Source organism: Parus major, chromosome 1A (genome assembly GCF_001522545.3).
Source record: "Parus major isolate Abel chromosome 1A, Parus_major1.1, whole genome shotgun sequence".
Classification (NCBI taxonomy): Eukaryota; Metazoa; Chordata; class Aves; order Passeriformes; family Paridae; genus Parus; species Parus major.
This window is the reverse complement of record NC_031773.1, coordinates 64617600-64628969: the sequence shown is the minus strand read 5'-3', so window position 1 is coordinate 64628969 and position 11370 is coordinate 64617600. Positions and strand designations below refer to the sequence as shown.

General features: G+C 42.3%; 1 protein-coding gene across 2 annotated transcripts in view; it reads left to right on the top strand.

The window, feature by feature from the left end:
* Positions 1-523: 523 nt before the first annotated feature.
* Positions 524-11370, top strand: part of ATXN10 (ataxin 10) — a 97857-nt gene continuing 87010 nt past the window's right edge. For both annotated transcript variants that reach the window (XR_004497457.1, XM_015627591.3), the window contains exons 1-3: positions 524-624; positions 6869-7060; positions 8505-8587. Coding sequence is in view for 1 of the 2 variants with exons in the window: in XM_015627591.3 (XP_015483077.1) it covers positions 539-624; positions 6869-7060; positions 8505-8587 (361 nt within the window). In the remaining variant the exon portion in view is untranslated. The remainder of the gene's footprint in view (positions 625-6868; positions 7061-8504; positions 8588-11370) is intronic.

Here is an 11370-nt window from a genome sequence, read left to right as displayed (position 1 = left end):
CATATATGTCCAGAAAATGCTGAACGATATTTCCGGAAAATAAATATTAAAAATGTAACATTTAATTTCAAGATATTTTAAAACCTGGAGCAAGATAGTATTTGCTTCACAGAATCACAGAAGTGCTTGGACTGGGAGGGACCTTAGCAATCGCCTAGTTTCATACCCCTGCCATAAGCTGGGCGACCTTTATATAATTAGGATGTTAAGGATGAAATATTTATTCCCAAAATTTATGTATTATTATATTCATTTAATATTTGTTTTGAGACGAGTATCTCCAAGAGAACACGGGCGGAGGTGTCGGGCGCGCAGCAGCAGCTGCGTGATGGGAGCCGGAGCGCGATGAGCTTGTTACTGGGAAAAGGAGGAGGAAGGGAAAAACAAAGGAAAGGCAAGCGGCCGGTAAGGCACAAGACACGAAAAGGCACCGTGTCCCTCAGGCAGAACGGCCATTTTGCCGTCGGCCCCGCGCAGCCCCTCCCGGCGGGCGGGGCGGTCCCGCCGCCATTTCCGCGCGGCGGGGGCGGGCCGGGCGATGGCGGCGGCGGCGGGAGCGCTGTCCGCGGCCTGCCTGGAGAGCGTGCGGGCGCTGTCGGCTCTGTTCCGGGAGGCGCAGCCCAGGTAGTGAGGAGCAAGGGAGCGGCGGTGCCGGCGGATGTTGGGCAGGACTCGTCTCGGCTCCTAGCGTGGTCCTGCCCCTCGTGGACTCGGTTGCGGGCCGGATAAAGGGGTTCTCAGTGCCCCCATTGGGGTGTGGATCATGTCGCTTCTTGGGGAGTTTTTGCGCCCCCACCCTCTCCTGGGGCTGTGTTTGTGTGCGTGGGGGTGATGTGTCCCTTCTCCTGTCCTGCCCCACGGGTTCCACGAGGAGTGCAGTGTGATCAGTCCTTGTGCCTTTAGCATGGAGGAAAGGTGTTTGTTTCTTAGTCGTGGGTAGCATAAAATATCCTAGAGATACAGAATGGCTTGTGTCGGAGGGACATTAAAACTCATCCCATCCTGCCCTTGCTCTGGGCAAGAATACCTTCCGCTAGACCAGATTGCTCCAAGCCCCATCCGGGCTGGCCTTGGACATTTCCAGGGATGGGGCAGCCACAGCTTCTCTGGGCAACCTGTGCCAGGACCTCACTACCCTCACAGGAAAAATTTCTTCCTAACATTTAATCTAAACCCGCTCTATCAGGCTGAAGGTATTCCCTCTTGTTCTGTCAATTCAGGCTGGTGTAAATAATCTCTGTCTCCCTTCTAGGCTCCCTTCAGGTGCTGGGAGGTATCAGTTTGGTCAGCCCAAAGCTGCTTTTCTCCAGGCTGAGCACTCCCAGCCTTTCTGAGAAGCAGGTCTGCTCCATCTGTCTAAACAACTTGGTGCCTCTGAATTCTCTCCCAACAGCTCCACGTCCTTCCTGTGGTGGGACCCCAGAGCTCAAGGCAGCTCTGCAGGTGGCTCTGTCCTGAACAGGGCAGAACCCCCCCTCCCCTGCTGTCCATGCTGGGGGCTCAGTGCAGCAGAGGAGGGATCTGGGTCCCAGCGCATGTGGCTGGGGCATGCCCAGTTCTCACCACCAGCACCCCCAAGTCCTTCTCCCGGGCTGGTCCATCTGCTCATCTCTAGCCTTGGTTGATCCCCAGGGATTTTTCTGACCTGGGTGCAGCACCAGCACTTGGTCTTGTTGAACCTCATGGGCCACTTCTGAGGCTTGTGGTGCCTTTCTGGGCAGGCACATTAGATGGGATGCAGTTGTGGGAGTAGCTGCTCTGGGGCAAAAAACCATGGAAGCCCTGCAGGGTGCCCAGAAGTGGGTGAAATCTGCCTGTGCAAGGCCTTGCTGGGTGACAGTCCCATTCCCACGTGATGTTTGCGATGAGGGTGGTGACTGGGGGCCTTAGGGACAGAGGGCATACACTGTGGGGCAGGATGGGCTGCACCGGCTTCACTGGGAGCAAAGATTGGATATTCCTCAGTAGGTTTTAAGATGAGTAAAGAGAATGGGGGTAGGGGAGAAACAGGGGGCTGGAATGGAGCAGTGCCTGTAGGGTCAGGGAGATCTCTGCAGTACCACACAGAGTGCTGTGTGGTTGGCTTTGGCAGAAGCTGGGCTTGCAGAGGTACAGCTGGGAGATTTGGGTTAGAGGAATGGGTTTTTCTCTTCCTGGAAGGAGGGAGAAGGTACAGCTTGTGCTCACTCCTAACAGTAGTTTGAAATTCTTGACACCTGAGAATAAAGAAATCAGACTTAAGTTTGGTGTAAAATCCTGCTGGTGGTTTGATTGTTTAAATTCCCAGTACGGTTTTATTTTTCAAATCCACATTTAAAAATCAAGGGGTGAAGGGGGAAGATGTACTTACAGATATTTTTTTGTGATGCCTGTGAGTGCAAGAGACCTAGGAGACCTTGCTCTGGTGTTCATCTCAGCTTCTTGTGAAAGAAGGGAGGACCTGTGCAGAGGCTTACAGGCTGATGCTTTTTCTGTCTTGCTCCCTGAAGCCTCTGCCACTGTGTTTGAAAGAAGAGTAGATATTCCCAAAACAGCCAAGTTTAGTGGGTGCAGGTGGGCTGAAAGAGAGACACTGCAGTTGCTCTTCCAGAAGGACAAAGCTGTAGCATTACCTTACGTCCCATAGGACATGGCAGAATAGGTCTAGGAGCAGCTCTGGCAGAAAATTTGCCAGCTCTGGCAAATCCTATTGCTGGTGCTGTTCAGTGACAGACACAAGCCAATGGATGTTTTGTGTTTGAAGGTGTGATATTTAGTGACAATTCTTTTGTTATTATATCACTGTTCAGTGTTTGTGGAAACAAAATACATTAAAAATGCAAGCTTTGATATTCTGTAACTCGGAAGAACTAAGTTGAGGCAACAATGTCCCTACTGTGAGACCATGATGTGTAATTTGGGAGACTTGAATTTGGCTTTGAGGTTAACTTGAGGCTTCCAGTGCTTTTTAGGTGATTTATTTATGCTTCCTTTACTAAGCTACACAAAGAAGAAAATGACTTTATTTTGTTCCTGGGAATGTTATAAGTACTTTAAATGCTTTTTAGGGACTCTGCTTACAGGAATGGAGTTGTGTAAGTACCTAAAACTTAAAGTGGAAATACAGACTTGTAAATTTGTGGATTTGTTCGCATAGTTCCTGACTAATTTAGTGATTTTTTTGGAGCCCTAGTCTTTTGAACACAGTTTCATTACTGTTTTTAACTGCATGTTTGCTAGAGTGGTATCTTGTAGAGTTTCTAACAATAAAACAGGCCTTAAAAGGAATAACAGTAATCTTCCTTTTGGCCTGGGTACAGGAATTCTGACTTTTTGTTTTGACTTAACAAATTTGCATGTCTTGTCTGAGAGCTGAGCTGCTGTACCCTTTGCCTCTGCCTCCTTTTGTATTCCTGCAGAACTTGATGTGGAAATGAAGGACAGGTAGCAATAACAACTTGTGGAGCTGCTGTGTTAGGCAACTAGACACAGGAAACAGAAGTTTGTGGAATATCCACAAAGCAGTTCTGAATGGATTTCAAGGCCTGCTTACAATGCAAGGTAACCTAAAAAAATCTTTTGAATCTAAAATCCACTTAGGAGGCTCTTTGGTAGTTTTATAAATTAAAAATTAGGGAAAAGATTGTGGAAGGAAAATATTTTCCAATTCAAAAATACATTTTAAATATTTATAGCTGCTACTTTGTATGAGAATCTTTGTTGTACTGCTGATAAAAGATTATTATTTTTACTAGCAATGCTAGTAAGCATTGCTGTGGAACAGTTTTCTCAAGTCAGTCTTCTCAAGTCAGTCAGTTTTCTCAAAGTCAGTCTTTGTTGTACTGCTGATAAAAGATTATTTTTTTTTAAACTGCTAGTAAGCATTGCTGTGGAACAGTTTTCTCAAGTCAGTCTTGGCTAGTTTCTTAATATCAGCTAAATATTTTCTGCCATTCTTGCTAATTTGAGGATTTCTTTTATTCAGGGCATTTTTCATTAAAATTCCATTGTAGTACACTCTCAATTTGCAGTGCTATTTGAATGCTTAGGTACAAGAGTCACACGTAAATTTTCTCAGACCAGAATCCTGCTTTATCAGACAACATTTAAGTCAGTCCATGTTCATTCAGAGTACCTTTTGATTGCTTGTTTGGCTTTGAGATTTGATTTCTGCCTGGAATGATCTGGCTTGAGCAGTCTGGATTTTCTTTCATAGAGTTTAAGAGATTAGATTTGGAGTTCTGTCTCTCCTCAGTGATGTAAAAAAGTCAGCATCTCCTTCCATACTTACAGTGAGGATGCTTCCTTTTGGACCCCACACTTGCTCCATTAGGACACACAAGGTTTTCGTCTTCGTATTTTACTGGAAATGTCTGCACTCTAAGTTGTTTTTTTTTCACTTTCAATCTAATTTTAAAAGAAAAATTGTCACAGAAGCTCAGCATGCTTCTGATCCAGTATCTGACTAAAAGTTCTGTTATGCTGCATAGCTCTGCCAGGAGAGTGGAACTTTTTCAGCACAAGAATAACTGTCAGGTGTCCTTTTACCTGTGGACTCACAAAAATACACACAAAAGTTCTTCTGGCTTCTTTTATTTCTCTTTTACCAATTTAAATAAGTGGATGTTGTACAGTAGCATGTCTTGCAGTGACCACTGGGTTCTGTATTTTGCAACTGGGTCAGGAAATGACTGATTTCATGGGATAATCCAACAAAAGGCACAGGCTGATATGAAGGAAATTACAGTGGGCTGAGTAGTCCCGTTTTAGAGTAATGTCATACTTTAAGAACTCGGAAGAGCTAATGGTTCTGCTCAATGTAGACAGCACTCCCTGGCTGGGGACTACCTTACCACACCTTAGCTCTTCTGACATTTAGAAAAACTTGTCTCTACTGCATTTCCTATGGAGACCATGGTACGTCAGCCACTGAGTCTTCTCTTGGTACATCATGAAGTGGCAGGAGCTGCACTGCCACTTGTAAGTTGAAGATTCAAGTTCCATGAATATATTTTCTTTGGTCTTGAAACCAAAACCAAATTCCAAACTTTGTTTTGGGTTGTGTAAGCTCCACTTTTCTTTATGACTGAGGGCCAGCTCTGTGTTTGGTCATTGTTTTTTGTGCCACTGGTATTTTCCCTGCAGTACTGCACCACTGTAAAATGTAGCTTCTTCCCTGTAATTCTCAGTAATGCAGTGGTGGATTTTTTAATGTTTCAGTGTAGATGGAGAGTGTGTAAATATATTGGTCTTGATCAACTGAGATTGCAGAATAAAGTATGTACTTCCTGGAGACATGAAATCTAATGTTCTGGTAATTTAGATAATAGTGTTTGTTGTTGTATTTTTTGCAACACTCTCCCTTCTTCGTAAGTCCCCTCCACACCCTGACAGACTTTTACATTGGGGTCACTGTACTGTCAGTAAGATGTAGCCTAGCATAAAAGTGTCACTATTGGAGCAACAACTCTGGTACAGGACTTGGAAAATGTGAACTGTGAGTAAAGACTAGGAGAGTTTCGTCTAGTGCAGGCAAGAAAACATGGCAGGAGCAGAGGTGGGAAATAAAGTCCCCAGACATGTCTAAGGGTATTCTTAGGGCTCAGGTGGATTGGCAGTTTGGTTAATGTTGAACTTGATAATCTGTAAAGGATCTTTTCCAGCCTTGGTGATTCTATGGTTTGATTTATAGGCATGATCACTTACAAAAGAGAAAGTAGAATTTCCGATTGTGCAAATGTGTAGGCATTAGAGTGAGCAGCAGAATGCAGGTAATACTATATCACCCAGTACTGTTTGATCAAGAGATTTTCTAATTCTCCTTTAGGACGAGTTTACTGTGTGAACATTTTATTTAATGCTACTTTACATTTCCTCTCATCTCACTTTCTTCTGTTTGATCCTGAGTACATGACAAGTTTGTTTAAAGTTCAAGGAGGCTGCATCTGGATTTCTTTTTCCTGACCCTGTTCAGAAGTATTGGATGAGCAAATGTATTGAACTTTCCTGTAGCAGTGCCAAAAATGCTCTTTGGTGTGGCTTCTCTCCACCAGCATGTGGTATCAGAACTGAGTTAGCAACATTTATCATGCGTTGCCCTCATCTCTTTGGTGGACATAAAAGCAGGGCAGTGTAGACAAATAGCTGTAGTTTGGAAATGTTGTTTATCTCTGTGTGGCAGATCATGTGTAGATGTGTGTGTCAGTCCTGGGAGGCTGGTGAATCTTCATGGAGCAGCAGCCTCAGCTGTCATCCAGTCATACGGATTTCTGCATATGCTTATAGCTTGGTAGTGCTCTTTTCCTTGGTGTGGGTGCTCCAGGAAGTGGCCTGGTACCTTCTGTGTTGGGTGGTTATCTGCTGAGGTTGGACAGAGTTGGCTTTTTCCCTTGACTGTCATTCACGCACTTCTGAATGGTGCTCATGCAGCTACCAGCTTTCTCGGTGACCTTTCCCCCTCTGAGAAAATCTGCAGCAGGCTGGAGCTTCTGATACCATATTCTTCAGAAACAGCTAATGCTGGACATATAAACTGTGTTCATTAATTAAAGCAATTCCTCTTAAAGCAGCATGCAGTGTCATGTATAAACCTGCCATCTATATGTATTAGGGAGAATTTTTTTTTCCCCTTTACATTAAAATTCCAAAGAGCAGTTGAAAAGTCACAAGGAATACTGAGGTAACACAACTCTCCTACAGCCCTTTTTCTGAAAAGGCTGATGGAAGGATTATATGATGTATTTTGTTCTTTCTACTAGAAAGACTGTGAGTAGTTAAATACTCTGAATAGTTAAAGATCTTTGGGTTTACAATAAGAAGTGTCAATGTCATAGGCTTTTTGGTAGGAGTGAATTTTTCTTTTTCTTCACCACAAATTTTTGTATTTCAGACAAACAGCAGAAGAAAGTGTATTTCGGAATGTCCTGGAGATCCTGACAAGCGCCTCAAGTGCCATTGAGCAGACCTGTAAGGACTCCTGTGGACTGGCAGATCTAGACACCTGCCTGCTGCTCATAGCAGAGTGCTTCAGATGTCTGAGGAATGCCTGTGTTGAGTGTGCCAAGAATCAACATGTCATAAGGTACAGTTATGATCCCTTTTAGCCCATGCCACCTACTGATGTTTGTGTGGTTTTGTAAAAGAGATTCTAATTTTACACTGCTGTGTTAGTTGATTTATTAACTGGCATTTCCTGCTTAATGCAATTACTTGAATTCAAATATGCTAGAAACAAAAATAGCTGACCTATTTATAGGTCAGTTTAGGGTCCTGCTCAATAATAGGACAAAGTGTTTGGGTCCATTACATGAATTGATTACACAAATGATATAATCCTGTTGGAAGCCTGACTGCAGAACTATCCTTTTTTTCTCTTTCTTTAATTTTTTATAACATAATGAATAAGTAAATGGTCTTAATAATCAGTTACAGGATTAGTATGTATTTTACGGTTAATTTAGATCTGTCTGGTTTTTCTGGCAAAACATACATCACATGTAGAACTGTGCATATTAATCCTGATACATAAATACGGGCAAGTTGAGTTTAAAGGATATTAAGTCAATCTAGCTCCTTAAGTTATTTAGCCTCTCTATTCTTTGCCTGTGTCTGCTGCAATATTGAAGCGATGTTTGTGATACAACCAGCTGTAGTTGGTGAATACCTGATAGTCTGGTTGATGTTGTTAGAAAACCCAACAAAATAGCAACAAACACACTTCTTGCCCAGATGCCCCGTGAGAACCCCAAACCAGCCAACCAACAGAAGAAAGCCCCCAAACTTGTCACAAGTTGGTTATATCAAATAATTATTGGGAACTACAGGCTTAAGAATTGGCTTCTCGGGACTTGTCAAATTTGATTTATTGAACTAAATGTAATTTTGACATGGGACCAAGGCTTAGTTTCTGTGCTGGGGCAGAATTCTGTTAATGCCACAGAAATTGCAATGCAAATCATTCTGAGAGTCTTACCTATGATTCCTCCTCACTGGAGAAAGGATAAATGATTACTTGGCCTTCTGTGCTTCTCTGTGAGAGTTGCATATATTTCCCTTTGAACTGGCTCTGGAATTTTTTGGTAGCTGTCACTAACTGCTTTGTTGGCATTGAAAATCCACCAAGTTTATTATGAAGTAAAATACATGACTCTTGTTCTGGATGCTTGATCTCCAAACAAAGTAAAGGTTTTATGCAAATAGAGCTGTTTAAATTATAGGAATAACTTGCTAAGGTTTAATGTCTGACAGGAAGAATAGCAAAAAGGGAGGAAAGGGTATTTAGCTCTGAAGCTTCTGTGCCCAAAATTGGCAAAGTACAGGATGATACAATAAACCCCTTTTATTTGCTTCTGGTGGTAGTAATGTGGCTACTGATAGGCAGGCAATAACGTAGGAGAAACTATTTTTGTTTCAGAGGTCCTGAAGATGCTAAAGATTTCCTGTTAACTTTGATGAAAAGCCTTTTAAATTTTGAATGTATTTCATACCGAGTGAATTATTGTGGTTTTTTCCCAATTTAATAACAGGAACTTGGGTCTCATCTCTACATCTGTCCATTTGATAAAGCTGCTTCATGGACTACAGATCAAAGAAGAATTGTTACTGACTGGTAAGGCTGGGGATTTTGTTAAATGTATGGCCTGCACTATGTTTTTTTGTATGGGTGGTATGATGTCACTTTACTGATGCATTCTTTTTTGAATTGCAGTTAAGAATTGGCCCTCTCTTAGGCTGCTTGAAAAAGGTCTCAGCCTCAAGTCTAGTTTGGCTGTTTTTTCACTGAACTGTTTATTATAGATTGCTAAAGGAAAGATATGTTGAAACTCTTTAATATGAAGCAGGATATTTGATTTTATAAAAGGCAAAGTTCCTGTAGTACCTCCATTCAAAAGACATTCTGCTGTTTTACTGTCTTTTTATTTGCTGATGCTTCAAATAATTTATCTGATTCTAGGCAGCAAATTTTGGCTGTGACTTTTTAAAAATTATTTTTAATTTTCATTTGGGTACCATGGTTGCTGGCTATTGAGGATGATATCTGCCAAGAACTAAGTACTGATTTGAGTAGTGTTCACATTTCCTTAACAGATGAGTTCTTTCTTTCAATGCAATGAAGAGAAAATGTGACTATGTTACCCTTCCTCACTAGTGGTAGTTATTGTTACTCATTTCACTGGATATTAAGGGTTTTCAGTAATTCTCCTCAGAATCTGTGTTTCCCGGTGTGTGCGTGTGGAGCTGTATACATTGGACTGCAGTTGTGACTGTCTGTGGTTGCAGTCAGTAAAGCGTGTTTGCTTTCTTGTGTGTCTGTTATTTCTTTTTACTCCTGTTCCTCAGATGAGGTTTATTACTGGATTTCTGCTGCTGCTTTTCTGTCACTTTGTGAAAGCAGGTGAACCTACCCTCAAACACCTTTATGAAGCTGTGAGGGAGCAGTGAAGTCCAGGAGACTGGGTTTCCTTTTGCTGCTATGTTTGGCTCAAAATGAAGCCCTGTGGGCACGTGAGGGTATTGTTCTTAACCCAGGTTTACTCCTGGACCTCTTGCTGGAATCCTGCTGCCAGGGAAGGGTTGGTGATGCCAGCACAGCCCTTCTGTGTGGCAGGAACCGAACTGTAAGCTCTATGAGTGGCAAAAAGGGCTTGCTCAGTGGCCCCAAAGGGGAGGAACTGATGGCCCACAGGAGTGAATTTCAAGCCGTGTTACTAGAAGGACTGGAAAAGGTCATGGAAAGCAAGAGTGTCCTGTCCCACAGTTGTGAACTGCTTTACAGACCAGCAAGATGAAAGGAACAGTGATGGGAGGCAAAAATGTTGCTTCTATCTAGCCTGTCAATGTCCCTTCTGTGGCCTTGGACAGCAGTGGGCTCGAAAAGCTGTACTGGGAAAAAGAGCTTGCCACCTTCAGCCCATTCAAAGCATCAGGAATTGTGTAATAATGCCACCTGCTAGAGGGACTGCCCAGCACCTGCAGGAGAGGGAGCAGGATGTGCTCCTTGCTGGATACAGGCAAGGCCTGAGGTGTTCACTTTGGCTTCATGACTGCTGGTCCATCCTTGTTGGGATGGCACATGTGTGTGCTGTTCTCTGCTCATGGGTTTGAAGGAGAGGGAGTGCTATTGAGCAAAAAGCAAAGGGGGTGAACCCCGGTAATTTGATTATCTGCTTCAGGCACTTTATCCTAGCCAGAGGATGGTGTAAAATCTGTGTTTGTCTACACTGAATATAAGGGTGGCATTGACAAGGCAGTTTTTAACGGGTTTTTTGGTGAAAGTTGTTTTGTGACTGTTACTCTACACAGACATTCAGTAAATACATCTGAGTTATAAATAAGATTTGCTGTATTGACCCAGGATAGGTGGTTCATTTGATGCTGTAAGTAGCATTGATCTCATTGGGGAACCTCTGCGATGAGCATGGCTTATTTTTAACATGTATGTTAGTACAACAACAAAAAAATTGTAGACAAGCAAATGTTGCTAATGCCTTGCTGATTGATCTGGTGAACTTTGTAGTAAGTGGAAATTAATGTAGTGCCTAGAGCACCATTTCCTTCTGCAGGATTTACCTCAGAAGCTAACAGATAAATATGACTGGATTATTAGTTATACTGAAGCAAATTGCTAAATTGGGCTTGGATAGCACTGTTGAAACAAAAGAGACCCATGAAATTAGTAAATGGTACTGTGTTTATTTCCTGTAATTCTGTTTCATGATTCTCATGTTTCATATGGGAAATCAGGTCGCAGGGCTAGAGTACCAAGTGTATTTTGTTCTTGTGGATAATTAGGTGTTAAGTGGAGTATTTCAGGTTGTTCATTTGGGTGTATATCACTTCCTCCCTCAAATGGATGCTTGGATTGGATGATCCCTCTTGATGCCTGTGTCTGTTCTTAAGGTTTTTAAAATACCTTCATGTTGCTTCCATAACAATGAAGTTCAAGGAGGAGGTAAGGCTGTACTGCAGGGTGAGCAGCAGTAAATAATGTTTCAGATCATGTATCTCTGAAAAATTCCCAGAATAAATCATTATAGGCTAAATAAACTTGAAGTTCCAACATTATTGTATTTACAAAGATGAGGTTGAAAATTTTTCTGCAGACTGAAAAATCCGTTTAACCTCATCTATGGGAGGTCTGCACTCTAATCCATTGGTAGCTGTTAAAGCTAGTTAGCGGTGTGTTAATTTTTGTAAGAAAGTTCAGTGTAGTACAATTTCAAATGGATAAAACCAGAAATGAAATAAAATATGTATTCTTTGGCCACTGCTGTGACCAGTGTGATAGTTAAGGAAGAGGACATGATCAAAGAAAAAAAAAGGAGGTTTTTCACTTTGTGCTAAGTGGTATGACTAAAAACTGTTGCTAATATTTATTCAAATAAATCTAGA